At 63.7% G+C, this 24,438-nt stretch overlaps 4 protein-coding genes and 1 pseudogene across 10 annotated transcripts; 1 reads left to right on the top strand and 4 right to left on the bottom strand.

Moving 5' to 3' along the window:
- Positions 1-141: 141 nt before the first annotated feature.
- HDGFL2 (HDGF like 2) lies at positions 142-11,691 on the top strand. Of its 5 annotated transcripts, none has more exons than XM_064469287.1 (16): positions 142-301; positions 3,006-3,082; positions 3,166-3,304; positions 5,176-5,355; positions 5,789-5,905; positions 6,086-6,157; positions 6,392-6,539; positions 6,742-6,817; positions 6,916-7,201; positions 7,911-8,005; positions 8,532-8,602; positions 8,972-9,042; positions 9,265-9,366; positions 9,464-9,677; positions 10,388-10,511; positions 10,715-11,691. In XM_064469287.1, exons 1-16 carry the CDS (start codon positions 230-232, stop codon positions 10,806-10,808), a joined length of 1,938 nt encoding a protein of 645 aa, XP_064325357.1. In that variant the 5' UTR covers positions 142-229; the 3' UTR covers positions 10,809-11,691. The 5 variants fall into 5 exon arrangements, with proteins under 5 accessions (XP_064325357.1, XP_064325356.1, XP_064325358.1 ...); XM_064469286.1 differs by having other exon boundaries at positions 10,712-11,691; XM_064469288.1 differs by lacking the exons at positions 3,006-3,082; positions 3,166-3,304 and having other exon boundaries at positions 147-301; positions 10,712-11,691.
- A 558-nt stretch (positions 11,692-12,249) lies between these two features.
- LOC135316285 (uncharacterized) lies at positions 12,250-13,587 on the bottom strand. Its single transcript, XM_064469299.1, has 4 exons — positions 13,541-13,587; positions 13,223-13,428; positions 12,930-13,097; positions 12,250-12,844 (listed from the first exon to the last, which is right to left on the bottom strand). The coding sequence occupies exons 1-4, from the start codon at positions 13,548-13,550 to the stop codon at positions 12,572-12,574; spliced, it is 657 nt and encodes a 218-aa protein (XP_064325369.1). The 5' UTR covers positions 13,551-13,587; the 3' UTR covers positions 12,250-12,571.
- A 793-nt stretch (positions 13,588-14,380) lies between these two features.
- Positions 14,381-17,651, bottom strand: LOC135316282 (perilipin-3-like). Of its 3 annotated transcripts, none has more exons than XM_064469292.1 (8): positions 17,356-17,651; positions 16,666-16,723; positions 16,249-16,444; positions 16,049-16,131; positions 15,666-15,963; positions 15,330-15,520; positions 15,126-15,248; positions 14,381-15,047 (listed from the first exon to the last, which is right to left on the bottom strand). In XM_064469292.1, the coding sequence occupies exons 1-8, from the start codon at positions 17,634-17,636 to the stop codon at positions 14,703-14,705; spliced, it is 1,575 nt and encodes a 524-aa protein (XP_064325362.1). In that variant the 5' UTR covers positions 17,637-17,651; the 3' UTR covers positions 14,381-14,702. The 3 variants fall into 3 exon arrangements, with proteins under 3 accessions (XP_064325362.1, XP_064325364.1, XP_064325363.1); XM_064469294.1 differs by having other exon boundaries at positions 17,335-17,361; XM_064469293.1 differs by lacking the exon at positions 17,356-17,651 and adding an exon at positions 16,883-16,941.
- Positions 17,652-17,742: 91 nt separating this feature from the next.
- LOC135316286 (perilipin-3-like) lies at positions 17,743-20,678 on the bottom strand (annotated as a pseudogene).
- Positions 20,679-22,253: 1,575 nt separating this feature from the next.
- On the bottom strand, positions 22,254-23,855 carry LRG1 (leucine rich alpha-2-glycoprotein 1). The gene is given in 2 exon segments (XM_064469295.1): positions 22,254-23,527; positions 23,702-23,855. A coding segment is annotated over 1 exon segment (996 nt). The 5' UTR covers positions 23,524-23,527; positions 23,702-23,855; the 3' UTR covers positions 22,254-22,527.
- Positions 23,856-24,438: the final 583 nt, after the last annotated feature.

Genomic DNA, 24,438 nt, shown 5'->3' with positions numbered 1-24,438 from the left:
GCACCCCCTTCCTCGGCGCCACTGGCGGCGCGGCCCAATCCCGTTATCTCGCCTCGCCCTCGCCTCGCTCCCATTGGACGAGACGGAGGAAGGACGCGGCGCCGAGCCAACGGGAGCTGGTGCCGCGGGCGGGGGCGGGACATCCTGCGGGCCGGCCCGTCCCCGCCCCGCTGCCCGGTGCTGCCCGCGGCCTGGGCCTCCGCCGCCGCCGTCCTGCCCCGCGGCCGCCATGCCGCACAGCTTCAAGCCCGGAGACCTCGTCTTCGCCAAGATGAAGGGCTACCCGCACTGGCCGGCCCGGGTGAGACCGCGAGACCGCGCTGGCGGGGGGCGGGAGGGGGGGCCGGGACGGGGGACCGGTACCGGGGACCGGTACCGGCGTGGGACCGGTACTGTCGCGAGGTGGGGACACGCACCGGCCCCTGTCTCCGGGTGGGGGGCCCGTACCGGGATGGAGATGCCATAACGGTACCCGTACCGGGATGGGGGACCTGGAACCAGCACATGTCCCGGGATGGGGACCCGGTACCGGCACCAGGGACCTGTAGCAGCACCCATACCGGGATGGAGATCCCGTAACAGCACCCGCTCCGGGATGGGACCTGGCACTGGTACGGAGCATCCCGTACTGGGATAGGAGGTGCCATACTGGGATGGGGACTCGCTACCAGCACGGGGTGTCCCGTACCGGGATGGGGGACCCATGTCGGGATCTATCCTGGGATGCAGGCCCGGTACGGGCGTAAGGGAGCTGCACCCGTACTGGGTTGGGACGTCCCGTACCAGGGTGGGAGCTCTGGTACCAGCACCTGTACTGGGATGGGGACCCGGTACCAGGATGGGGTGCTCCATACTGGGATGGGAGGTCCCATTCCAGCATCCATACTGGGATGGGGACCTGGTATGAAAATAGGGCATCCTGTACCAGAATGGGAGACGCCATGTTGGCACCTGTACTGGGATGAGGGCTCAGTGCTGGGATGGAGGTCCCCTGCAGGCACCCATGCCACGATGGGGGCCCAGTACCGGGATGGGGTCCTGCACTGGAGTGGGGGGTCCCACACCAGCACCCAACCAGCACTGGGGTTTGATCCCAGGAGGGGGGTGGCCTGTTGGCACCTGTACCAGGATGGAGAAACCCAGACTGGGATGGGGGTCCAGGACTGGAATTGGGGTCCCATGCAGGCACATGTACTGGGAGGGGATCTTGCACCAGGTTTGGGGTCCCGTGCTGGCACCCTCACTGAGGGGGAGAGGGGGGTCCCACACTGGTGCCTGTACCTGGGGTACAGGGATGGGGGAGACCTGGGGGACCCCTTGCCAGGAGGGTGTTTGATAACCCCGTGCAGGGGCACCTGGGACCCCACTCCTGACCAATGGCACCCTGAGCCCTGCCTTTGGACCCACACCCAGGGGACATCCTGACCCACTTGGGGTGACCACACGGGGCCTCAGCCCTGCTTCACCCACCAGGACCCCCGGCCTGGGGACCCTCTCTCCTGCTGGGGTGACCCTGCCACCCCACTCCCTGCTGCAGCCCTGGCATTCCAGGCACCCCAACCCCACGGGGGTGTCCTTCACAGCCCACCTCCTGCCCCAGCACCCCAGCAGAGTCCTGCCCCTTGCTCTCCATCCTCCCACTGCCCAGCAGGGCCCCATCCCTCCAGAGACCCCCACTCCCCTTCCCAGCCTGGATGTCACCCACCCTCTGTCTCCCACTGGGGACAGCAGCAGGAGGCCTGAGTTTGGGGAGGGGTGGGGGACAGAGCCGGGGTCCGGGGCTGTGTCCCTTGGTGGGGACAAGGGGGATACGCACGCTGGGGACATCGCCTGGGTGTGCCACGTGTGGGGGGCTGCAGCTGAGCGCTCGCGAGGGGCAGGATTGGAGGGTGCCGGTGCGGTTTGGGGGGGGTGTGTGTGGATGGGGCGATGGAGCGCGTGTGGTAGGGGACAACTGGTCCTGCCGGCCGGGTGACAACGTTATGCTGTGGTGGTGCTTGGGGGAGGCCCGGAGCAGCGGGCAGAGTGGGAACCAGTGGAGGATGTGCTCATGAGGGGAGCGCAAGGCAGCTCGGGGTGTTGGATGGGGGTCTGCAATGGTCCCTGGCGGCAGCTGAGGGCAAGGCAGGTTCATCCGCTTGAAGGTGACCGATGGCAAGAGACTGGCAGGTGGAAACCATGTGGGATCGGGGCCGGCAGGTACCGGGGAGGCTCAGGGTGCCGGAGACGATGATGCTTGGCCGCACCACGCCGTGAGATCTAGGATGCTGTCCCCACGCTGTCGTGGCTGGCCTGGCGCTGAGAGGACTCGGTCGTTCCAGGAGAGCCCTCGCGCTGCCGGCATCTGCAACCCCTCCTGCTTTAGCTCGCTTGCTCTTTTGGGGAAGGCTTCACCCTGCCCCGAAGACCTCCCCAGCATGTGGGGCAGCCCCTGCAGACCCCGAGGCTCCCACCTGCGGCTTTGCCTGCAGCCCAGACCACATGGAGCAGACACACGGGTGCTGGAGCCGCGCGTGGGAAGAAGACAGGGTGGCCCACGCGTTCCGCTGGCAGCGGGGCTTTTCCTGCAGCCAGTCTCCAGCCAGGAAGGACCCTCAGGCCACCCCGTTGGAGCAGTCATCCCCCACCCTGGGCTGGAGGGGGCTTCCCTCGGGCATCCCCCCCGAGGCGGCTCATGCGATGGATCTCTGAGGAGTAGCACAAGGCCTGTGTTTCCCTGGGCGCTGAGCCTGGCAGCGGAGAGACGACCTCGCGCCGAGCTCTAGCCGTAGAGCATCCGTGCCGGATCCCTTCTGTTACTCTTCTAGAGATCCCGCCGGGCCCTGATGCTGCAGTGGGACTCTTGTGCGTAGCAAGGTCCCCATCCGGGTGCTTTCTTGCCATGCTTGCCTCCAAGCCGGTGCGGGTACCGGAGGCCAACGCTGCTAGCCGGGGCTGACGTGCCTCGCAGAGGATGTGCTCAAGCCGCTCTCTCTGACCACCTCCTGCTTTGGGTTTCCTTTCAGATCGATGACATCGTGGATGGCGCCGTGAAACCCCCACCGAACAAGTACCCCATCTTCTTCTTCGGCACCCACGAGACGTAAGCGCTGCCTCGCTCCCCTCTCTGGGCCTTTGCCCCGCTGCCTCTGCTACCAGGCTCACCTCTGCTTTGTTTCTCTCCAGCGCCTTCTTGGGCCCTAAAGATCTCTTCCCTTATGAAAAATATAAAGACAAATATGGCAAACCAAACAAGAGAAAAGGCTTCAACGAGGGATTGTGGGAAATCCAGAACAACCCTCATGCCAGTTACAGTGCCCCTCCGGTGAGTGCGGCCTTGTGTGGCGGGGGGGCAGCAAGGACGTGGGCTGCTGGTGCCTCCATCTCTCCTTTCCTCCGAGTCGCTCTCCTTTTTCTGCTTCTCATTGCTACGGTGCCTACGCGCTTCCAGCTTCCAGATCGGCTTTCTCGGGGTTGAAGTAGCTTCCCTTCCCTGCCCTCTCCCTTCCTGAGGGAGTCAGCCCTCCTCCTCCTCCTCCTCTGGAGGAAGATGCCTTTGCCCCATCTTCAAGGTGGAACCGGGGATGTGCTTTGTGCTGCTTGCCCAAAGCACGGAGGATTTCGTTGTCAGAGCGAGAACTTGAGGCTTGCTCGTCCCCGGCTCCCGGACCTGCACGTGGAGTATTGGGCAGTCCCCCTCTTCATCCGTTTCTGAGGTCCTGAGCCAAAAGCCGCTGGGCTGCTCCTTCAGCGGGCTTCAGAGCAGGCCGGGAGACGGCTCTTTGCTGTCAATTGCTTGCACGGGCATTCCGTAACCATAATTGTGTGATACAATTTATTGTATAGCGATCTTCAAAGAAGGCGTCCAAAGCAGCTTCATAGGCAGTTGGTCTGAAGAGGCAGAGGAAGGTTTTTAAGGTGAGCTACAAGGACAAGGTGGTCTAGAGGTAGGCAGGCTCAGGGAATGAGCCCCCCCGGCTGTGCCGCTGCCAGTGCAGGAGAGAGGATGTGGTTTGAGTAGCTGTGGGAGATGGTTGGACCCAAGACTGCAGACGTAGGGTAAGGCGAGACCATGGAGATGCTTGAAAACCTGGAGAACAACTTCAGCTTATTGGGCGGGAGGCTGGTGATGATGAGGGAGGCAGCACCCGCTTTGTCCAGGGACTCCACCGTGAACTCCCAGCAGGGGTAAGAAACCTGTTGGTGAAGGGCCTGCTGAGGGATGGAGGCAATGCCAACAGCCCCAGCAAGGCTGAGGGTTCACCGACACCAGCTGCATTTTGTGGCCAAAATACCTGGAGGAGCAGAAGAAGAGACTGAAGTAGAGATCTTTCTTGGTTTTGTGACCTAAATGAAGGAGGTGCCAGGAACAGTCAAGGACAAGGAGAGGCTTTCCAGCAGGAAGCCCCAGCATTGGAAGAATCCCAGCTCTAGGAAGTCCCTTTGGTGCAATGCCCTTGTGTGAGGAACCTCGTGATGGGCTGGTGAGAAGCCAGGAGACCTTCCCTCTGTGGGAGTGGGGGAGCAAGACACAGGAGGTCCCAGCTGGGAAGAGTGGTGGCCACCACGCCAGACTTCTTGTGTGGACCTTTCCCATGGGGAAGGTGTGCGATGTGCTGTGGGGTGAAGCCACCTGAGAAGGAAGAGGCCTGTCCCGAGTCGAGGGTTGGTGGCCAGCCCACCAGAGGAGAGTGGCTGCTCCCTGACGCCGGCAGAGAGGCTGAACTGAGCCACCCAGCCCTGCTTGTCTGGCGCCGTTAGGGCAGAGGAGGGCTGGGGTCCGCTCGCCCAGGAGGGGCTGTCAGGTCTAGGCTTTAGCAAAGCGCAAGGATAGGGGGAGAAAAGAGCGAGGCAGCAGCAGCGGGTGGAAGCCGAGCTGGAGGATCCAGAGGGAAGGTGTTGCTGGTGATCTTGGGGTGGTGTGTGAGGGGCCTTGGGAAGGGGGTGCAGGGGAATTAGAAGGGGGTCGACTGAGCGTCCTCATTGAAGGACTGGTCACGTTGTCCCTCTGCCCCAGAGCCACGCTGAAGGGTTCTGTGCCGGGAGGGGAGGCTGCCCCACGCTCCTCTGCACGCACACCTCTGCTCAGCGCTGCCATCCATTGCTCATCACCCTTTTGTGCCCCTTCTCCTCTCCCCCCTGATACGCCACAGGCCCCTCGGGCTATAACACAACTCTCGTCTCCACTGTCTTTAGCCTGCGAGCTCCTCGGACAGCGACATTCCTGAGAATGACCCAATGGGGGGAAGTGATGCAGGTGACGATGAGGAAGACGCTGCCATGGCTGCAGTCACCACGGAGAAAATGGAAAGTGATGAAGACTCGGATCGAGGCAGCGACCACAGCGGGCGCAAGCGAAAATCACTGGCTATGAAAGTGAGTGTGGGCTGAAGTGGTTCCACGCAGTGGGGATGGGAGGGTGTCCTGGTCAGGAGGGTGCTGATACGGTCCATGGGTCCACCACTCTGCTTCCGTCCACTGCGCAGCATGTCAAACCCACCGTAGCAGGAGGTGGTGAAGAAACCAACTCCCTCTGGATATGCCAGTGGGAAATGGGGTTCAGTGCATCTTTGGGGATCTCACAGCTGTCTCGTGTTGTCTGAGATGGTGGGACGGCCCAGTCCCGGTGTGGTTTGCAGCCTGGAGGAGAAGCCAGAGCTATGGATCTCTTCTGAGTGCATGTGGCTGCTCTTGCAGGGCCAGTCGGGAAGAGTCAGGCAGGCAAAGCCCTTTCCCAGCGAGTGTTGGCTTTCTGTGGTGGGTGGAGGGGCAGTGGGCTTCTCTCATGTTGTTACTTCTTGGATATCAGATGCCAGTGGCAAAACGGCCTCGGAAATCCTCCAGTGACCTGGATCAGGGCAGCCCCTCCCTGACAGAAGAGGAGAGCTCAGAAATGTCTTCCGAGTCGGAAAAAAACAGTGACCAGGTAAGAGGGTTTTGGGATATGGCTGGGAAGGCTTTGGGATGGAGGCTGGCAGGATGGTGGGTAAAAGGCTGTAGGAAGAGCATCACCGTCTCGGGGGGCGATGGCTTAAGGAAACCTGCCTGGCTTCTGAAACTGTCGTGAGACTGTTCTCCATGTTTTCCTATCTGTCTTTTCCTCCAGGACTTCACTCCCGAGAAGAAGCCAGTGGCCAGGGCTCCCCGGAGGATGCCGGCAGGGGGGAGGAAGAAGAAGGTAAAGGACCCCTAGTCTGCAGTGCAGTGGGAGGGAAGCTGGAGAGGAGTCTGGGGTCTGTGCTGGCTGGAGCAGGGCTGGGGGGTGGCAGAGCTCTGCCCTGGGCGTGGGTTCAGCACTAGGAGGGACCTTGCTGATGCCTCAGTGACCCGGCTGTGCCCTGTCCTGCTGTGTTTTGGGGCACGCTGCTGAGCCGCAGCCACCCCCTGGTCCAACCCCACTCTGTGCCTGCAGAAAGTGGAGTCCAGCTCCGACTCAGACTCCAAAGTGGACTCGGATTCAGAAATGGGAAATGCGACCGTGGACATGACCAAGTCGGACTCCAACTCCGATTCAGACTCGGATGTGTCTGTGAAGAAGGCTCCACGGGGCCGGAAGCCAGGTAACGCCAAGGAAGCTTCTTCACTGCTGGCTTCCTCAGGGGACTGGAGAGCATGTGAGGCTGGGGGCTCTTGAGGCTCAGGGGTCCCCTTCTGTTGTGGACACCTTCCAGCCCATATCTGAACCTGTGCCCCCCAACTTGGGGCTGTTTTAACAGAAGGACAACCAGGGCCTCTGCTGAACATCTCCCCGTTGTCTTGCAGCTGAGAAACCCCCTCCCAAGCCCCGTGGCAGGAAACCGAAGCCCGAGCGTGTCCCGACCAGTTCCAGCAGCAACAGGTGAGATCAGCTGGGACACTGCCACCCTCGGGGCTGGGCTGGAGGGTCACCCACCTCCCCTCCGCACAAGGAGTCTAAGCATGCTCTGTCCTTTGCAGTGACAGCGATAGCGACGTGGACCGCATCAGCGAGTGGAAGAGGCGAGATGAAGAACGACGGCGGGAGCTGGAGGAGAAGAGGAAGAGGGAGCAGGAGGAAGAGATCCGTCGACTCCGGGAGCAGGAGAAGGAGGAGAAAGAGAAGAGGAAGGAGAAAGCAGAGAAGGGCGAAGAGGTGCACTCAGACTCAGACAGCAGTGCAGAGGATGAAGTGGCCAAAAAGGGCCGGAAAGGTCGTGCCAAGGCCCCATCCTCCTCAGACTCGGAACTGGAGCTGGAGAAAGAGGTGAGTACAGAGCCGTGGGGAGCTGGGGAGAAACAGACAGCCCATCCTCTCAGGTCAGCAGGGACCTCAAGGAGTGACAGGGACCTGCTGTCTCAGTCTTGCATTACCCTGTGGTGACCCACAGAGCGCTGGAAAGGGTTATGTCTGTAGACACATCCGCGCCCTGCAAAAGGGAGCTCTTCCGGCCCAGGACACCCCATCCTGCTACTGGTCTCGCATCGCCATGATATTCTCCCTCCCACCACAGTCATTGGATTTGCTTTGCTGCCCTCCCCAGAGCCTAGAGGAGCATCAGCTGGATTCAGCTGAAGCACAGGGGAGGGTTGCAGAGGGCTCATAGGAGCCACGCTGCCCATGGTCAGAGGCAAGGTCACCCTTGTAGCCTGGTGAGTTCCTCCCTGCGGAGGAGGAGCCAGGAAGGCAGCCTGAAGATCTTGATGTCTGGAAGGACGCGTGGGTCTGCCAGTTGGGTACTGCAGGCTGGGTGGGCCACTGTAGATACCAGGATATTTACTTTTGGAGCAGCACACCCCTGTGCTGCAGCCCGAGTCCTTCTTTACCCTGTGCGGGGTTTGCCCCTGCACCCAAACTGACTTGCAGCAGTGGTGTGATAGCCACTGGATCGTGCCCAGCGGGGGCCGTGGCACTGTCTCCCTCCTGCAGCAGGGAGGGCTCTGCCGCTCTCGCCTGCATTGTTCTCTTCTCCAAGGTAAAGAAGCCGGTGAAGAAGCAGCCCTCGGAGTTGTCAAGGAAACCGAATCAGAAGGAGAAGAGGGGCCGAGCAGAGGAGAAACCACGGAACAAGTCAGCATCTCCCCTCCCTACATCAGCGCTTTCTTCCTCTGGGGACAGGGCCGTTCCTCTGCTGCCCAGCCCTCCCCGGCTGATACCCGGGGTGGGGATGGGGCCTCCCCATGGAGCTGCCCCTGGGCCGGCAGCACCTGTGGAGGGGCTGGGCTGTTTCTTCCCCTCCTGTCTTCCACAGCTGAAGGGGCTGGAGGAGGTGTCAGGGGGCACCAGGCTGAGCTTCCTTGGTGTTTTCCATCTTGCAGGGGAAGATTCTTGGGGCATCACTTTGGGGCTCTGCCTTTCTGCAATCCCGGGAAGATGGGGCATGGGGGAGCTGCTGCCTCAGGGCTCCCACCTGCCTGCGAGCTGGGAGATGTGTGTGAAAGCATGGGTGGAGCATGGCAGGGCTCTGCTGCCTGGCTCACACTGTTGGGCAGGCCGCGGGGATGCGCCAACACGTGCTGTCACCCTTCTTGTTAGCCCAGCAGCGAGCAGGTGGTTTCACCTGAATGATCTTACCTCTTTCCTTTTCCTCCCACAGACCTTTGAAAGTGGAACGAGGCCGGAAGAAATCTGACCTGATCCACGAAAGGAGGATGGAGAAGAAAAAGGGTGAGAGCTGTTGCTCGTTGTCACAGAGGGGAGGAGAGGGAGAAAAGTGATCCAGGGTTGGTTCCCCCATCCCGAGGAAGGGAAGGAATCATTCCCACAGGGTTCTTTCCCAGCACTTCTGTTCCCACCATCATGTTGGAAAGTATTTACAGGGTGTGCAGAGACGGTGAGCTTCCCTATATACATCCCTTCCCAATCGTGGCGCACACCGACTCATCCTCTTCAGAGAGGCCCCCCTGGGGCTGTGTTTGACTTTGGAGATGCAGGAGGAAACCAAACCCTTGCTGGGGGAGAGGTCCCAGGCTCCAGGCAGTGCTGTGCTCTCCTCCGGTGGGCTGATGCCTCGACCTGTCTCTCTTGCTGCTCCAGAGCCCACAGTTGAAGAGAAACTTCAGAAACTTCACAGTGAGATCAAGTTTGCCCTGAAGGTGGATAACCCGGTGAGTGCCCAAGAGCGTTGGGCTGGCCTGGGATGTCCCTGCTCATCGGGTCCTTGGCCACTGCACCCAGCTGCGATACCTGGGGGTGCTCAGCCTGGCTGAGCCTCCTCTTGCCTTTCTGGATGCTGGGTGGCATCAGAGGACCATGCTCCATGCAGAGCTGCCCCAGGAGCCCACAGGGAGACTTCCAGGCAGCTTCTGACCTTTGTGCCACCCTTGCAGGACATCAAGCGGTGTCTGAATGCCCTAGAGGAGCTGGGCACACTCCAGGTCACCTCTCACATCCTCCAGAAGCACACTGATGTGGTGGCTACGCTGAAAAAGGTAGAGCAGAGGGCTGAGTCCCTGCCTGGAGCGAGTGAGGAGCGTGCTTTGGTCACCCCAGCTCTAAGGGCATCCCTCCTCCCTCTTTCTGGTGCAGATCCGTCGCTATAAAGCAAACAAGGATGTGATGGAGAAAGCTGCTGAAGTCTACACCCGGTTGAAGTCGCGCGTCCTGGGACCAAAGATGGAGGCGATCCAGAAGGCCAACAAAGCCGGGCCTGAGAAGGACAAGGGGGAGGCGGAGAAGGGCCAGGAGAAGCTGTCGGGAGGGGAAACACGGAATGAGAAGGGGGAAGAGGAGACAAATGCTGGTAACGCTCCCTGCACATCTCGGGGTGGTTCCCTGCTGTCTCTGGGCACGTAACGATCCGGGGACCCTTCATGGGGCACAGCACGTCCTGCTGGGGAACCAGGGACATGAGCAGGGGTGGCTCTTGGCCTCGGTGGCGGAGGGGATCGGCAGCCATGCATGGCACCTCCAGTCCTTTGTTTGCTGGAGTGCCAAGAGTGGGAAAGGACTGAATATTGAACATTTGCGGCAGTGAGAGCAGAGGGCAAACCTCAACGCCCACACCCTGGCTTTGGGTGCCTCTGGGCTGATTTTTGGGCCAGGACGGCTCCTCACTGCCAGCTTGAGCACTGGTCCAAGGCACCAGCAAGACGGAGGAATGCGGAGACGCCCTTGGACGCTGGCTCAGGCTCTTGCGCAGCCAGCTGGTGACTGGGATCTTCCACCCTTGTAGCCGGGTGCCTGCCTGGGGACGTCCTGGTGATGTTGCAAGAGCTTTCCTGGAGGAGCTGATGGGGAAAATCCGCTCTGATGCCTGCCTCTGGACTTGGGGGATGGGGTCTTTGGGGTCTTTCTTCTAGCTGTTGGCATCAGGCTCAACCTGGGGTCCCTTGCCTAAATGGGGACAACCTGTGGCCGTGGGTCCTCAGCTTGCCCAGTCCCTCGTGGGTCAGTGTGGATGAGGTCTGCAATGGTGACCCAAATCTCTGAGCCTCTCTCTCTTCCCTTTAGAGTTGTCAGGTCCTGTGAATGGTGAATCCCTGTCCCGAAAAGCGGAGGGCACAGAGGAGAAGGACAAAAGCCAAGGGCTGGGAGCCGGAGAGCCGGAGGCATCCGCCGAGGAGACCCACAACAAGTGAGCGTGTGAGGGGCAGGGCTGGGGGCTTGGGAGCTCCCCTGGATCTGATGCGTGTCCAAGCTGGGTTCTCACATGGATGGTTTTGGGGGCTCTCCGGGCTTGGGAAGGAGCCTGAGGCACAGGAGTTGGGCTGCCGCGGGCAGGGGAAGGCAGACAGGCGGGGAGGCGCTTGCTGAGATGCCTGTGCTCTCCCCCAGCAGCATGCAGGACTATCCCAAGGTCGAGCAAGCCGGACCAGAGCGGGAGAGGGCTCGTGGGGAGTCAGAGGCTGTGGATGACGTGGAGGAGAGCTGAGGAAGCAGCTTCTGCCTGGAGGAGGAGGTGGAGGGGCTACGAAGGGAGACCGGCCTCTGCCTCATGCCGTTTGAGTTACGTCACTAAGACACACAGTAGCTGATGTCCTAGGTCTTGTCCTGTGCCCCCAGCCCTGCGAAAGCACCGACCGCAGGGGGGCTGTGCTGGTTGTCTGTATTTGTCCCCTCTTTTTTCTTTTTTTAATTCTTTTTTTGTTTTGTTTTTCTTCCTCTTTTTTTGTTTTTTTGTTTGTTTGTTTTGGTTTTCCCTCCTACCTAATTTCTTGTGATTTCAACCAACATGAAATGAATATAAAGGGTTTTTTAATGAAAAATACAAGGAGCCCTAGTGTCTGTTTCTTGAGGCATCGCTGACTGTGAGGAGGGGAGAGCAGGAGCATCCCCCTGCCCGGGGCCAGGACTGGAAAATGACCCCACGGGTCCCCCCTTCCCTCGGGCCCTGGCCCACCCTTCGAGCCAGGACCAGGCACCCACAGGTGTCCCTGCCAGGCCCTGGGGAGGGGAGCAGACAGCCAGACAAGGCTGCTTTCTGCTTGATTTTCCAGTGCCCATGCTGGGCTCTGCCTCGGCCATGGGGGCTTGTTGCTGTTGCCCTGAGCCCCTTTCCCCGCCATCACCTTCTCTCTGGCCAGAGGCAGCAACTGGAGCCAGGTCCTTCTGCTCCAGGGGCGGCAGCAGGGCTGGGCACCAGCTTTTGGGTTAAAAACAGAGTGAAAATAGCATATTCTCTCTCCTATCTCAGCCAGGAGGGATTGAACTGTGGCGGCATCCTGCCTTGTGCTGGGCAGCATCTTTGTCTGCTCTTTTGCAACAAGCCAAAGCTTTTGTACATGTAAAATAAAGATGTTCCCAGCTCAACCAGATGCTGCGTCCTTGAGTCCTGTTTGTGCCGTGGAGGAGTGAGGATGCCTCGACCCTGCTTTGCGGCTGCTGTTGCCGTAACTCTGCCCTGGGGAGAGGGTTATATTTTTTTCCAGGGCTGTTTTCATGCTCCAGCCCTCCGTAAACAAAATCCAAAATAAAAAGCCCCGTGTGCCTCTTGCCCAACTGCTGGGAAGCGGGGGGGGGGGGGGGAAGATGGGGGCTACTGCCCAGTGCAGCGCTGGGGCTCAGCCCCATCCTCAGGCTGGGGAGACATGGGGGCAACCCAGACCCTGATGCTGGGGAAGGTGGCTGGGGACAGGGGGATGTGTCACCACCCCACAGGAGGGGCTGGTTAAGCCCTGCACTGCCCCAGCAAGGAGCCTGTGTGAGACCCCTCCCTCCTTGGGACCTCACCCTGGGTCAGGGGAGATTTAAAGGTGGATATGAGGTCTGTCCCCACCCCAAACGCCTCCATTGCCTTTGGCTGTTGTGGCCCCCATCAGCACGGGTGCCAGCATGGCAGGAACAGAATAACACCCAGACACGGACATGAAGGTGAGCAGAGTCACGTTGGTGCCACTGAGGACACAGCCAGGTTTCAGACCCTTGCACTGCCCAGGGGAGCAGCTGTAGCTGGCTGAATTTGGGGCACCCCTAGGTTTGGGGGTGCAGCAGGGTGGTGAGTGGTGCCTCTGTGCCAGCAGCCTCAGTGATGTCCTCCAGCCATGGCACCAGCGGATGCAGGAGCAGGAACAGCAGCAGTGCCTCCCAGGTCTGGGCTACCACCTCGTGTCCCCAGGCCACCACAGCCCCCAGCAGCTCCCGCATGGCCCCGGCCCGGCTGAAGGTGCTGTGGACCACGGCCATGCCATGCTGGGCTCACCATGCTGCCTGCTGCAGCAGGGCTGGCAGCTGCGCGACCCAAGCCCACAGCGGCACCAAGGTGTCCTGCAGCCGCTGTGCCAGCATCTGCCTCACAGCCAGCACCCGCCCCGCTGGCAGCATGGGGGTCCTGCACCCCTCCACCGGCCTCACCTGGGTGCTGGGACAGGCAGAGTGTGGGCAGGGGGCTGCCTGCGCTTGGTTCCTGTGAGCCCACATTGCCTGGCTGTTGCAGAGCAGCTCTTCCAAGCCTTGCTGCACAGTCTTCATCTGCAGAAGGAACAGCACCGTGAGCACGGGGGTCCTGGGCACACCGGGGGTCCCCGCCCCAGCACCACAGGACGGCAACTCTCACCACATTGAGGATGTGCTGGAGGTGGGGGTGTGTCCAGCCACTTCTGCCAGAGCTGCTGCACCAGGGCCATGGCTCAGCGCCTGGCGTTGCCAGAGAGGGAGCCGAGGGGAAGGAGGCTGCTGTGCTCAAGAGGTGAGGCCAAATCTGGCTCCTCTGCAGCCCCGTCCACTGCGGGGAAAGAGGTGCTGGAGACGGGGCACTGGGGTTCCTGGCCCCCAGCAGCATTGCAGGGTGACAGGGATGTGGACACCCACACCAACACCCCCAGCAACATCCTGGGGTCTCTCACCCACCTGCCTCTCGCCCAGGGGCAGGTAACGGTTCAGCCACTGCCAGGATGTATCCAGCATCCGCTCCATGCTGTTGAGGAAGAGCTGCCCCACTGTGGGGCCCAGCAGGGCACGGAGGATGGTGGCCATGACCGAGGGGATGCTGGTACCAGTGTCCTCAGGGACCCCAGCTGCGTGGGGGGAGACCTTGGGGCAGAGCCTGCAGCAGCCTGGGTTTGCACAGGGGCTGCCATCAGACATGCACCCTGGGGACACCACTAGAGTCCCCTCCAGGGACCTGTGGGACCCCAAGCAGGGGCACAGCCCCCAGGGACAGGGTACCTGCTGGCATGGCTACGGGGTGGTCTCATCCACAGGGTCCATGGAGGGGGGCACAGTGCTGATACCCAGGGTGCAGGTGGGTGCCATGGAGCCCCAGTTCCATCTGGGGGCCCAGCTGTGCCTGTGGAGTGGCCAGGGGGAACCCATGCTGGCCTCAGTGCCTGTCTCATGGGCATGCAGGGGGCTGCTGGCAGGCTGTGTGGGGTGAGGGGCTCAGCCATGCCAGGGGGACCCCCACACCCAGCCCCTCGCACCAACCTGCTGCTGCCCAGCACCACAGCCCTGTGGTTATCGCCGCTGGGGGGGTGATGCCCCGGTCTGGCGGGACAGAGAAGGGTGCAACCACACGGGATGCACAGCCCAGGGGCTGCCTCTCCTGCCCCATGGGGGGAACAGCTCCTGCCCAGCAACCCAGACCCCCACACACTCCCCTGGGTCCTGCTGCTGGGACAGGGGCTGTGCCTGAGCCCCCCAGGATCAGCTTGCCTGGGCCCCAGGGCTGGGGGGACCCTGCTCCCAGGCCAGCCCTGGTCCCACCTCCTGCTCCCATCCTCCCACACCAGGTCCCCACCAGGGCTGGGGACAGGCGGGGGGGTCCTCACTGGGCTGTGGGATATGGGGGTCCCCAGGACTTGGGGGTGGCTGTTCCTCCAGAGCACCCCCTCCACTCACCCTCAGCCATGGGCTCTGCTCAGGGGGTGGGGTTTCAGCACCAGACTCTAATAACTCCAGTAGAAGCCCCAGCCCCTGTGAGGTCATGCAGGCCTATGACATCATCACTCCCCAAGCCCTTACTCAGGGTGGGATGCAGCCACCCCCCCAGAAGAAGCTTCAGTCCAGTGCAAAACTAACCAGAGTTTATTGCTTCATGAGCCATCCCCGATCCCCCAAGACCAGGGGTGTGAAGGCACTGAGGACAAGAGGACTTGGGGGATCCTGGTGGGGGCCAGAGGTGACCCCAATAGGCACTTGGGGGATTGAAGGCACGTTAGTGCATGTCCCAGGCACAGGTGACAGGGCTGCACTTGGGGCAGGCAGGAGAGGTCCCTTGTACAGGAAGGCACTATGGTTGCGGGTAAGGTGGGCTAGGCTGGAGTTAGTAGACGCTTCTATCTCTGCTTGGGAAAGGGGGAGAACCAACATCACCCCACCCCAGATGATGCTACTGCATCTCCAGGTCCACCAGGCGCTGGCCCGAGGGGGCGAAGGGTCCCACCAGCCAGGTCAGGGGGGTGTTGTGGGCCACGTGCTCCACCAGCTCGTCCATCAGCTGGCGAGCTTTGGTGGCACAAGCACGGGCTTGGGCCAGCACGCTGCCCGTCACGTCCTGGAGGGAGGCGGCGGAGGTGAGGGCTGCCCGTAGCTCCTCCACGTTTTGCCAGACCTGCCCCGCCGTGTCCTGGATGCTGGCAGGGAGGCCCTGGAGGCTGGACACCAAGGGCTGGCAGGAGCTCTGGAGCTGCTGTGTCAAGCCCTGCAGCAGGGCCAGCGTGCCCGACTCCACCGTCTGCAGGGGGACAAGGGGGTGGTGAGGGGTGTGTGTGGGACACTGGGTGACCCCAGGGACCCCCTACCCTCCACCTACCTCTGGTGGCATCAGGTCCTTGCCTCCACCTGGTTGCTTCTTGCTCCACTCCAGCCACATCTGCTGCAGCTTCTCCTGCCCTCCCTGCAGCTTCTGGTCCATGCCCTGCTTGAGGTTCTCCACCTGGGAAGAGAGGCAGAGGCTGCCATGGGTGGTCTGCCACGGCCCCAGGGTGGTGTGGGGGGACACGGGGATGGGTCCTACCAGGTCGAGGGTGCACTGGAGCTGGGCCAGCACCTCCTGGCTGCTGCTGCTGGCATTCTGCAGCTTGCCCAGCGAGTGCTGGAGGGCTCGGTGCCGCAGCTTGGCCGAGAGGGAGCCCAGGTGCACGAAGTAGCTCTGCTGCTGCTTCTGCTGCTCTGTTTCGAAGCCCTCCACGGCTGTGGCCAGCTTAGCTGTGGGAGAGGAGCTGCTGAGATGGCCCCACCACCAACCACCCCACACAGAGCCAGCACTGCCCTGCCCAGGCTCTGCCCACCCCTCTCCAAGAGGACCCCCAGGCCATGACACATCTCCAGAGGATTGCAATCTTCTCCTTACCCAGCTCCTCATCCGTCATGGGCAGGTAATGGTCCACCAGTTCCTCTGACTTCTCCAGCACGGAGCCCATCCCACTCACCACCATTTGGCCCACAGTCGAGCCCATGACAGTGCTGATGCCGCTGCTCACTGCTGACTTGGTCAGCTCCACACTGCCCTGCACGGCCCCTTTGGTCATGTCCATCACACCCATCACCCGGCTGGTCACCACGTCCTTGGCCCCAGCCACAGTGCTGGTCAGGACATCCTTGGCCCCCGTCACCGTGGATGTCACCAGCTGCTTGGTGTCCAAGATGAGCTGGTTGGGGGTTGGACAACCCTCTGTTAAGTAGTATAGAGGAGGGAGGGAAACACAATTGTGCTTGCCCACCCCACCCCACTACCTTCTCTGTAGGCTGCTGCAGGATGGGCAGCTTCTCCTCCAGCTTATCCAGCCCTTTGCAGGCGTATTCATTGGCGGTGGAAACTAGAAATGTGAAAATAGAGGGGTTTTAATATCCTCCTGCCTGACAAGAGCTCTCCTAGGACCAGCTTTTTGGGTACTCCAAAGCCGTGGGGTGCCGCCCCCCCCAGCCCCACTCACTCTGTGGCTCCAGCTTGGTGAGCATGGGCTGGGCCCTGCTGACCGCCACCGCCGTCAGTGTCTTCACCCCCTTTTCAGCGGCGTCGCAGACGGACTTGACGTAGGGGTGGCTCTCCTTGGTGGAGGTGTAGGCGGTGGAGACCATGTCATAGGCAGAGCTCACCAGGGGCAGGTTGGCCACGCGCATCCCAATGCTCTGTGGCATGAAGGGGTCAGGATGAGTGTGTGTGGGGTGATGGGGCACCAAATCTCACACGGGATGGGGGGCACTGTGTGCTCCCAGACCCCCAAGGATGGCTTTGGGGTATTCTGAGGATTCTCTAAGCCCACCCAAGGGTAGGACAACCCAGAGCCCTGTCCCCAAGTAGGGACCCCCTGGACACCCCCACCCCAACCCCTCCCTTTGCCCCCACTGACCTGCTGCTCCTCTGCCTTGGGCTGCACCATCCCGGGCTCGCTGCTGGCCACGGCGGTGCTGCGGGGGAAGGAACCGTGAGTAGGGTCAGACCCCCCACCCCAACACCCCCAGCACGGGTGTACCCCACGTCACCCCCTTCCAAAGGACGGGGCAGCCCCCAGCCGGTTGGGGCCCTTCCGGGGGGGGGGGGGGGGGGGGGGTCCGGACCGGGCTTACCGCTGGGGGTTAGGCTGAGCTCCGGACTCGCCCCGCTCCCTCCCCGCCGGCCTTTATAGCCCCGGAGCCCGGCCCCGAGCGCATGTGACCGGGTCCCGCCCTACCGGGGCCGGCCCGGGGCGGTCCGGGGGCACCGACCGGCCGGGAGCGGCGCTGCCCGGGGCTGCAGCGACCCCCTCCGGGACCCCCGGGATCGGGCTGCACCGATCCCCGCCACCCCCGGGACTGGATGCCCCCGCACCAGGCTGCACTGACACCCCCCCCCCACCGGGGACCGAATCCCCCCGAGACCGTGTCCCCCAGGCCGAGCTGCTCTGACCACCCCCCCCTCGGGACCCGACCTCCACCCACATCCACCCCCCCCGGCCGGATCAGGCACCGACGCCCCCCAAAACCCACCCTCCCCTCGGGGGGAATCCCCCAGCACGCAGCTCCCGCTGTTCCCCCCACACCTGGCCCAGTGGAGGTCAGACTGCTCCCAGTGGAGGTCAGACTGGTCCCAGTGGGTGCCGGTGGCAGGAGGAGGACGGACAGTCTGGGGGACCTGGTGCCACCCCACGGGGTGCTGTGGCCATGCTGCACCTGCAATGTTGGGGATACCCCAGGCCCAGCCCTGCTGCGGGACGCAGCGGTGATAACCAGGACGAAGTTCGCTGCCACATGGCTGCGGTTCACAGTCCAGCCGCCCCGGCACCCCGCCGGCACCCTTCACCCCAGCACCCCACCGCCACCCTGCCGGCAAAACCCTCCCCATGGGGTCACCCCGCACCCCCAGCTCTGCCGCCCCTGCTGAGCCCCCCAGTGAGCCCAGCACAACGTGGTGGCTCTGCCACAGCTGGCGCTGCGGGCTGCGAGGCAGATTAAGGCCTAAAAAGTTGTTTTATTCCTCTTTAAAATGCTTTGAAGCTGCTAAGACAAGAAATCCTCATGCTCCCCAGGCTCGGGGACACCATGGGGAGCCCCGGACCATGGACAGGCAGGGCTGGGCACACACTGTGCCCTCCGCGTGCCACCATCCCCTCCCTCCCCAAATGAGTCCCTGGCTGCAGCATCAGGGGTCCCATGCCGGGTCACCAAGTCCATCGTCACCTCGACCCCAGTGGGGATGGGGCTCGCTGCTGTGGGTGGGTGGGTGGGTGCTCCCCCAGTTTGGTGGTGCCGGGGCTCAGCGCTGGCTGCAAAGCTGTGGGGGACCAGGCACCCGGTGTGTGTCCCCCACGGTGATGCAACCCTCCCATTTGGCCATTTCCACGGGGACATCCTCCAGATACTCCACCAGGGCGGGGGCGAAGGGTCCCACCAGCCAGGGCAGGGGCGCGTGCTGCCCCGCATACTCCAGCAGCTCATCGATGCTCAGCTGCGCCCGCGTCACCGTCTCCCAGCTCTGTGCCAGCACCAAACTCGACAGGTCATGGAAGGAGCGGGCGCGGGAGAGGGAAGCCTGCACACCCTCCACGCCGTGCCGGACATGTCCCGCCGTCTCCTGCACGCTGCTGGATAAACACCGGGCGCCGGCGGCCAGGCGGGTGCAGGCGGTGTGGAGCTGGCACAGGAGCCCGCGCAGCATGGCCAGCGTCCGCACCTCCACCTGCAAGGCAGCCGGCGGGCAGCAGCGGCCCCGGGGTGCCGTGCTCCCCTTGCCCGGCTCGGAGCCCCATACCTCGGCATCCTCCACGGGCACAGACCCCCACCCCATACCTTGATGTCCCCCACGGGTACCCCCACCCCATACCTCGCTCTCCTCCATGGGCACAGCAACCTGCTGGCTCCACTCCAGCCACATGTGGTGGAGATGCTGCCAGGCACCGTACAGCGGCCCATCCATGCCCTGCCACCCCTGCTCGATCTGGGGGAACAGACAATGAGGTTGCAGCACACTGTGGGGCGCCGGGCTGGCACGGGGCTGGCACGGTCCCCACTGCATCCTTACCAGCTCGAAGATGCGGTGGAGCTGGGCCAGGACCCGCTGGGCACTGTGCCGTGCCCGCTGCAGCTCGGCCAGCGAGCACTGCAGGGCTCGGTGCCGCAGCTTGGCCAAGAGCAAGCCCACACGGACAAAGTAGCTCTGCCGCTGTCTCTGCCGCTCCGGTGAGGCCACTTCGACACCCACCACCACCGCTGCAGGGCCAGGGGGTGAGAACCGTGTGGCTGGAGCATCCTGCACTGGGCACCGGAGCATCCCACCGCTGGCACTGGGATGAGCCTCCCCGAGCTCCTCACCCCATCACAGGATGCGGGGGTGCCCGGCTGCAGGATGCTTGGCCACTGGGTCATGTGGAGGTGTCACTAAAAAGCCAGGTGGCCTCTCCAGTCACCTCTGCTGTGACACGGGGCCAGCTCTGCCCACTGCTACCCCATGCCGAGCTATAAATAGCCGGGGTGGGTGGCGCACGGGGCTATATTTGCTTTCTGGTTTCCAGGTGAGAGTTCACCCACAGCCGCGCCACGTCCCCTGGCTTTGGGTTCCCGCCGGGCAGGGACCGTCCCCTGTGCGGCGTCATGGTAGCCCTGGGCACCACAGGGGGCTCGGCAGTGCCCTGGCTCTACAGAGTTGCCTGGGCACCACCGTGGGGGGCTAAGCAGAGGCACCAGGTGCAAGCGATGCCGGGGTAGTGCTGAGCGATGGGGTGGGGGTCCCAGGGGGGCTTGGCACCCTGAATTTGGGAGATGTTTTCCGGCCCAGTGCGGTCAGCACTCATCCAGCTCCTCGTCTGTCCCAGGCAGGTATCGCTCCACCAGTTCCTCCGATTTCCCCAGCACCACGTCCACCCCCGTGGCCAGCAGCTGGCCCACACGGGAGCCCACCACAGTGCTGACCCTGGTGCTCAGCGCCGAGCGCGTCCTCTCCACGCTGCCCTGCACTGCGCCGCGGGCCAGGCCCACCGTGCCGCTCACGGTGGATGACACCAGCTCCCTGGTCCCTGCCACCACCTGGGAGGGGACAGCAGAGGAATGTCTAGTCCCAGCACTTCACCGAGGACTGGACCCCCTCCAGAGTGACCCCCAGGGGAGACATTACCCTCTCTGGGGCTGCTGCAGGATGGGCAGCTTCCCCTCCAGCTTATCCAGCCCTTTGCAGGCGTATTCATTGGCGGTGGAAACTAGAAACGTGAAAATAGAGGGGTTTTAATATCCTCCTGCCTGACAAGAGCTCTCCTAGGACCAGCTTTTTGGGTACCCCAAAGCCGCGGGGTGCCGCCCCCCCCAGCCCCACTCACTCTGCGGCTCCAGCTTGGTGAGGATGGGCTGGGCCCTGCTGACTGCCGCCGCCGTCAGTGTCTTCACCCCCTTTTCGGCGGCGTCGCAGACGGACTTGACGTAGGGGTGGCTCTTCTTGGTGGAGGCGTATGCCGTGGAGATGGCGCCACAAGCACAGCTCACCAGGGCCAGGCTGGCCACCCGGCTCACCACGCTCTGCCGTGGGGGAATGGCAGTGAGCTGCGGCCCCCAGCGATGCCTGCAGCACCCCCCTAGCCTTCCTTGCACCCCTACCTTCAGCTCCTGCCCGTCCTGTGCCGGCGCGGTGTTTTCGGCTGACATGGCAGCGGCAGCTGCAGCGGGAAGAGAAAGATCATGCAGTGCCATGGGTGGCTGAGCCCGGCGTGGACCTTGGGGTGGCCAAGCCACGTGGTCACCCCTCACCGTGCTGAGGAAAGTGGCTCACAGTGGGGCTGAGCCCCCCAGCATGTCTCTCTGCAGTCCCTACCCCTCTGAGGGCTGAGACCCACCAACTCATGACACGAGTGGGAGGCAGCCGGAGGCCTCCGAGCCACTCGAGGGAGAGTCACAGGGGGTCTGGGAGGAGTTTGGGGTCAGGGCTGACCTCCCATCCCTCCGATATGTGGTTGGGTTGGGTCCCCCACCCCTCCTTGCGTCCCCCCAGCCCCATTTGGGGCCGAGGAGGGTTTTTGGGTGATTCAGCCAGAAGCTGGGCTGGATGTGCCTTTGGGAAGCCTGCGGTGGGGACGTGCCACTGGTCACCCTCACCTCGGCCGGGGCAGCCCCAGGTCCCACCGCAGGGAGCGGAGCAGGGAGTGGAGCGGCCGGCAGCCCCCTCCCAACCCCACCCCAGCAGCGTCCCTGACCCTTGGGGTGTCCCACTGCCACGCGGCTGCACCCGGGGTCCCGCTGGGGACAGGGCAGCGTCCCTGCCCTGCTTCCCCCCCCAGCCTGGCCCTGTGCACCCCCGGGGACAAGTCCTGGGGGGCTTTGGGGGGGCCTGCGGGCGGGTCCGGGGGGCGGTGCAGGTCCCTGGGGGTGTCCCCTTGGGTCTCGGGGGCCAGGTCCCCGGGGGGAGGCAGGTACCCCCGGGGTCCCTGGGGTGCTCCGGGGCACCCATCACGGGGGAGGGGGGACCGGCAGGGGATACCTGGGGACCCCCCCCCCGACCCTGCTGTCCTGCCTGGAGCTGCAGGGCTCTCAGCAGCCCCTGCCAGCCCCCGGAGCCCTCTCGGGCCCTGCGGGGCCGGATCCAGGCACCCCCGGATCCCCCCTTCCGGGACCCCCAGGTCCCCCCACCCGGGACCCCCGGACCACGCCCTCGGGCCCACCTTCCACCCTCCCACTGCCGCCACGTCCCGCGGACGGTACTTACGGGGCGTGGGGGGTGGTCTGTCGCGACCCCCGGTCGTGATCGCGATCCGCCGGCCCCCGCCCAGCTCCGGATTCATAGTTGGTGGCGGGAGCAAATCAGCGAAGGGGAGGGCCGCGCCTCCACCAATTAGGAGGAAGGGGCGGGCCGAGGGGGGCGGGCTTTGGGGGGTGCCGCGGCGTGGGGGGGGCCCACATGGGGCCGCGGGGGCCCGATCCTGCCCGGGGGCTCCGCGACGTCCCGCGGCCCCGGGGACACCTGCGGGGACACCCCGTCCCGAGTGGGCGGCCAGGGGGCCTCGAGCCACCGCCCCACGGCAAGTGTCCCCACCCTGGGTGTCCCCATGCCAAGGAACCCAATGCTGGGTGTCCCCTTGCCAGGTGTCCCCATGCCAAGCATCTCCATGCCAAGTGTACCCTTGCCGTGTGTCCCCATACCAGGTGACCCAACACCAGGTGTCCCCATGCCAAGCATCTCCATGCCAAGTGTCCCCAAGCCAGGTGTCCCCATGCCAAGCAGAGTCCTAGGCCTCCCCCAGCCCCTGTGGGTGCTCGGGCCAGGGGACAGCAGTGTCACTCAGCAGTGAGCAATGCCGGAGGGTGGGAGAGGGTGGTGGGCAATCCAAGGGGGTGACCCTGTGGGGGAGCAGGCTGGCCCGGATGGGAACAGGCCTGGGCAGGGGACACAGTGGGTATGGGGTGGGCATGGGTGGGGGACATGGTGCCCATCACTGCCTTATCCCCAGGGACTTCATAGGACAACACACAGGAGAAACTGTGATGGCTCCAAGTGACAGCATTTAATGTGCCCTTGTGGGGTGGGGACAGGGACATCTGCCAGGCAGGATGGGGACAGGGACACAGGACAGCCTGAGCCAGGTGGGATGGGGCTGGGGGCCGTTGGGATGGGCATCACAGGATGGGGATGGGGCCATCAGGATGGGGACAGCTGCACCCCTGCCTGTTTCCCTAGGAGAGCTCGTCTTGGCTGGGGACAGAGTGGCCAGGAGGGACGTGACATGCCCAGGCACCCAGGGTGACACCAAACCCCTCGCCTAGGGGTTTGGCGGGTCCTGCTTGGTCTTGCAGCCCCTGTCCCCAGCCTGGCTGATGGCGGCCACCTCCTGTCCCTGGTAGTGTGGGGGCCTTGCACAGAGGGTGTCGTGGGTGGCGCTGAGCCGCGGGGCCGCCTGCTGCAGCAACGCCAGCAGCGGGCACTCACACACCCTCGAGATGTCGAGGTCCAACATGGGGCCGGGGGACCGGGGGGGCAGCTCCAGTGCCTGCAGCCGATTACGTGCCAGGTTGAGGACACGGAGATGACGCAGCGGGGTGAAAATGCCGGCAGACAGCGCCCGCAGCTCATTATCCTGGAGGAAGAGGAGGCGCAGGCCGGGTGTGGGCGCGAAGGTGGCGGGCGGCAGCATGCCCAGCCGGTTCCCCTCCAGGTCGAGCTGCTCCAGCACCCACAGCCCGGCCAGCGCGCCCAGTGCCAGGGATGCCAGGCGGTTGCGGGACAGATCCAGGCTACGCAGGGAATGCAGCGGGCGGAAAACCTCCGGCGGCACCTCCACCAACGCGTTGGCAGCCAGGTCAAGCCAGTGCAGCCGGGGAAAGTGCTGGAACCAGGCACGCTACAGCACCTGCAGCTGGTTCCCCTGCAGCACCAAGTGCTGGACGTGGCCCGTGGTGGCGAAGATGTCGGCGGGGAGGTCGGCCAGGAGGTTGTTCGTCAGGTCAAGGACACGCAGGGTGGGCACGGGCCGCAGGAGGACTCTGGGGAGGGTGGCGAGGCGGTTGGAGGAGAGGTGGAGCTCCTGCAGCAGAGGCAGCCCGACCAGGGCGGTGGGGAGGAGGGTGTCCAGCGCCGTGAACTCCACCGAGATGGCCAGGGTGGTGGGGGGCAGCCCGGAGGGGAAGGTGCTCAGGGTGGGCTCTGTGCAGACGAAATGGGTGGTGTTCGGTTGTGGGGAGCACGGTGTGGCGGGGCCCGGCTGCAGCAGCAGCAGGAGCAGCAGCAGCGGTAGCAGGATCCAGCCCAGTGGCATCATGGTGCTGTGCTGCGGGCAGGCGGCCGTCGTCCGAGGGTTGTGCAAGCCCCGCCGCTGCCATCCCGCTGCCAGCTCTCCACCCTGGGGCGGGCAGGACACGGCTGCAGTCAGGGCGATGCCCCGACACCCATGACCCCCTTCCCTGGCCCCACTCTGAGCCCTCCAGGCCTGCCCTTACCTTTCCAACCAGCCGTGAGGCTCCTCGGGGACTGTCCTCCCTCCTCGGTGGCTGACACCCGGGGGCGGGGTGGTGGTGGCTCGGCCTCACATGCTGGTTGGGAAATCACCTCATTTGCTGCCAGCTCGCAGGGTGCCAACATCCGGGGCAGGGTCAGGGTGCTGGTGTCCCCACATCCCCATTGTACCCCACAGCTCTTGGGGGACACAGCACTGACTCCCCTCTCTCCCACCCTCATCCCTCTCGGAGACCTTATGGGACCCCACCACCCAGCACACCGTGGGCAGCATATAGTGCCGTACACCCGCACGGGGGAAACTGAGGCACGGCACGTTATGGGTGCTGGGGAGCGGAGGGCCCCCGCATGGCACCCAATGCATCATGGCAAAGCCATGCGAGTGGCTCCATGGCATTACGAGCCATGGCTGGCAGCTGCTGTGGGCTGAGCACGGGAAACTCGTTGCATGGGAGAGGGGCTGGGAGTGGGTGGTTTTGGGTGCTGGGGTGTGGGTGCTGGGGGGGTGAGCACAGGGGAATGGGTAGAGGGGTGTGAGGGCATGGGAGGGGGTGAGCATAGGGGTGTGGGCACATGGGGTGGGGGTGTGAGCACAGGTGGGTACACAGCGGCAGGTAAGCATGGAGGTGTGTGGGTGGGTGGACAGGGGGCGGGGGCATGCAAGGGGACATTGTACGCTGGGAGTCCCTGGGCAGCCAGGCCCTGTATCCCCCCCCAACCC

Source organism: Phalacrocorax carbo, chromosome 19 (assembly GCF_963921805.1).
Source record: "Phalacrocorax carbo chromosome 19, bPhaCar2.1, whole genome shotgun sequence".
Classification (NCBI taxonomy): Eukaryota; Metazoa; Chordata; class Aves; order Suliformes; family Phalacrocoracidae; genus Phalacrocorax; species Phalacrocorax carbo.
Note: the sequence above shows the minus strand (reverse complement) of the source record. Positions and strands in the feature narration are given on the sequence as shown.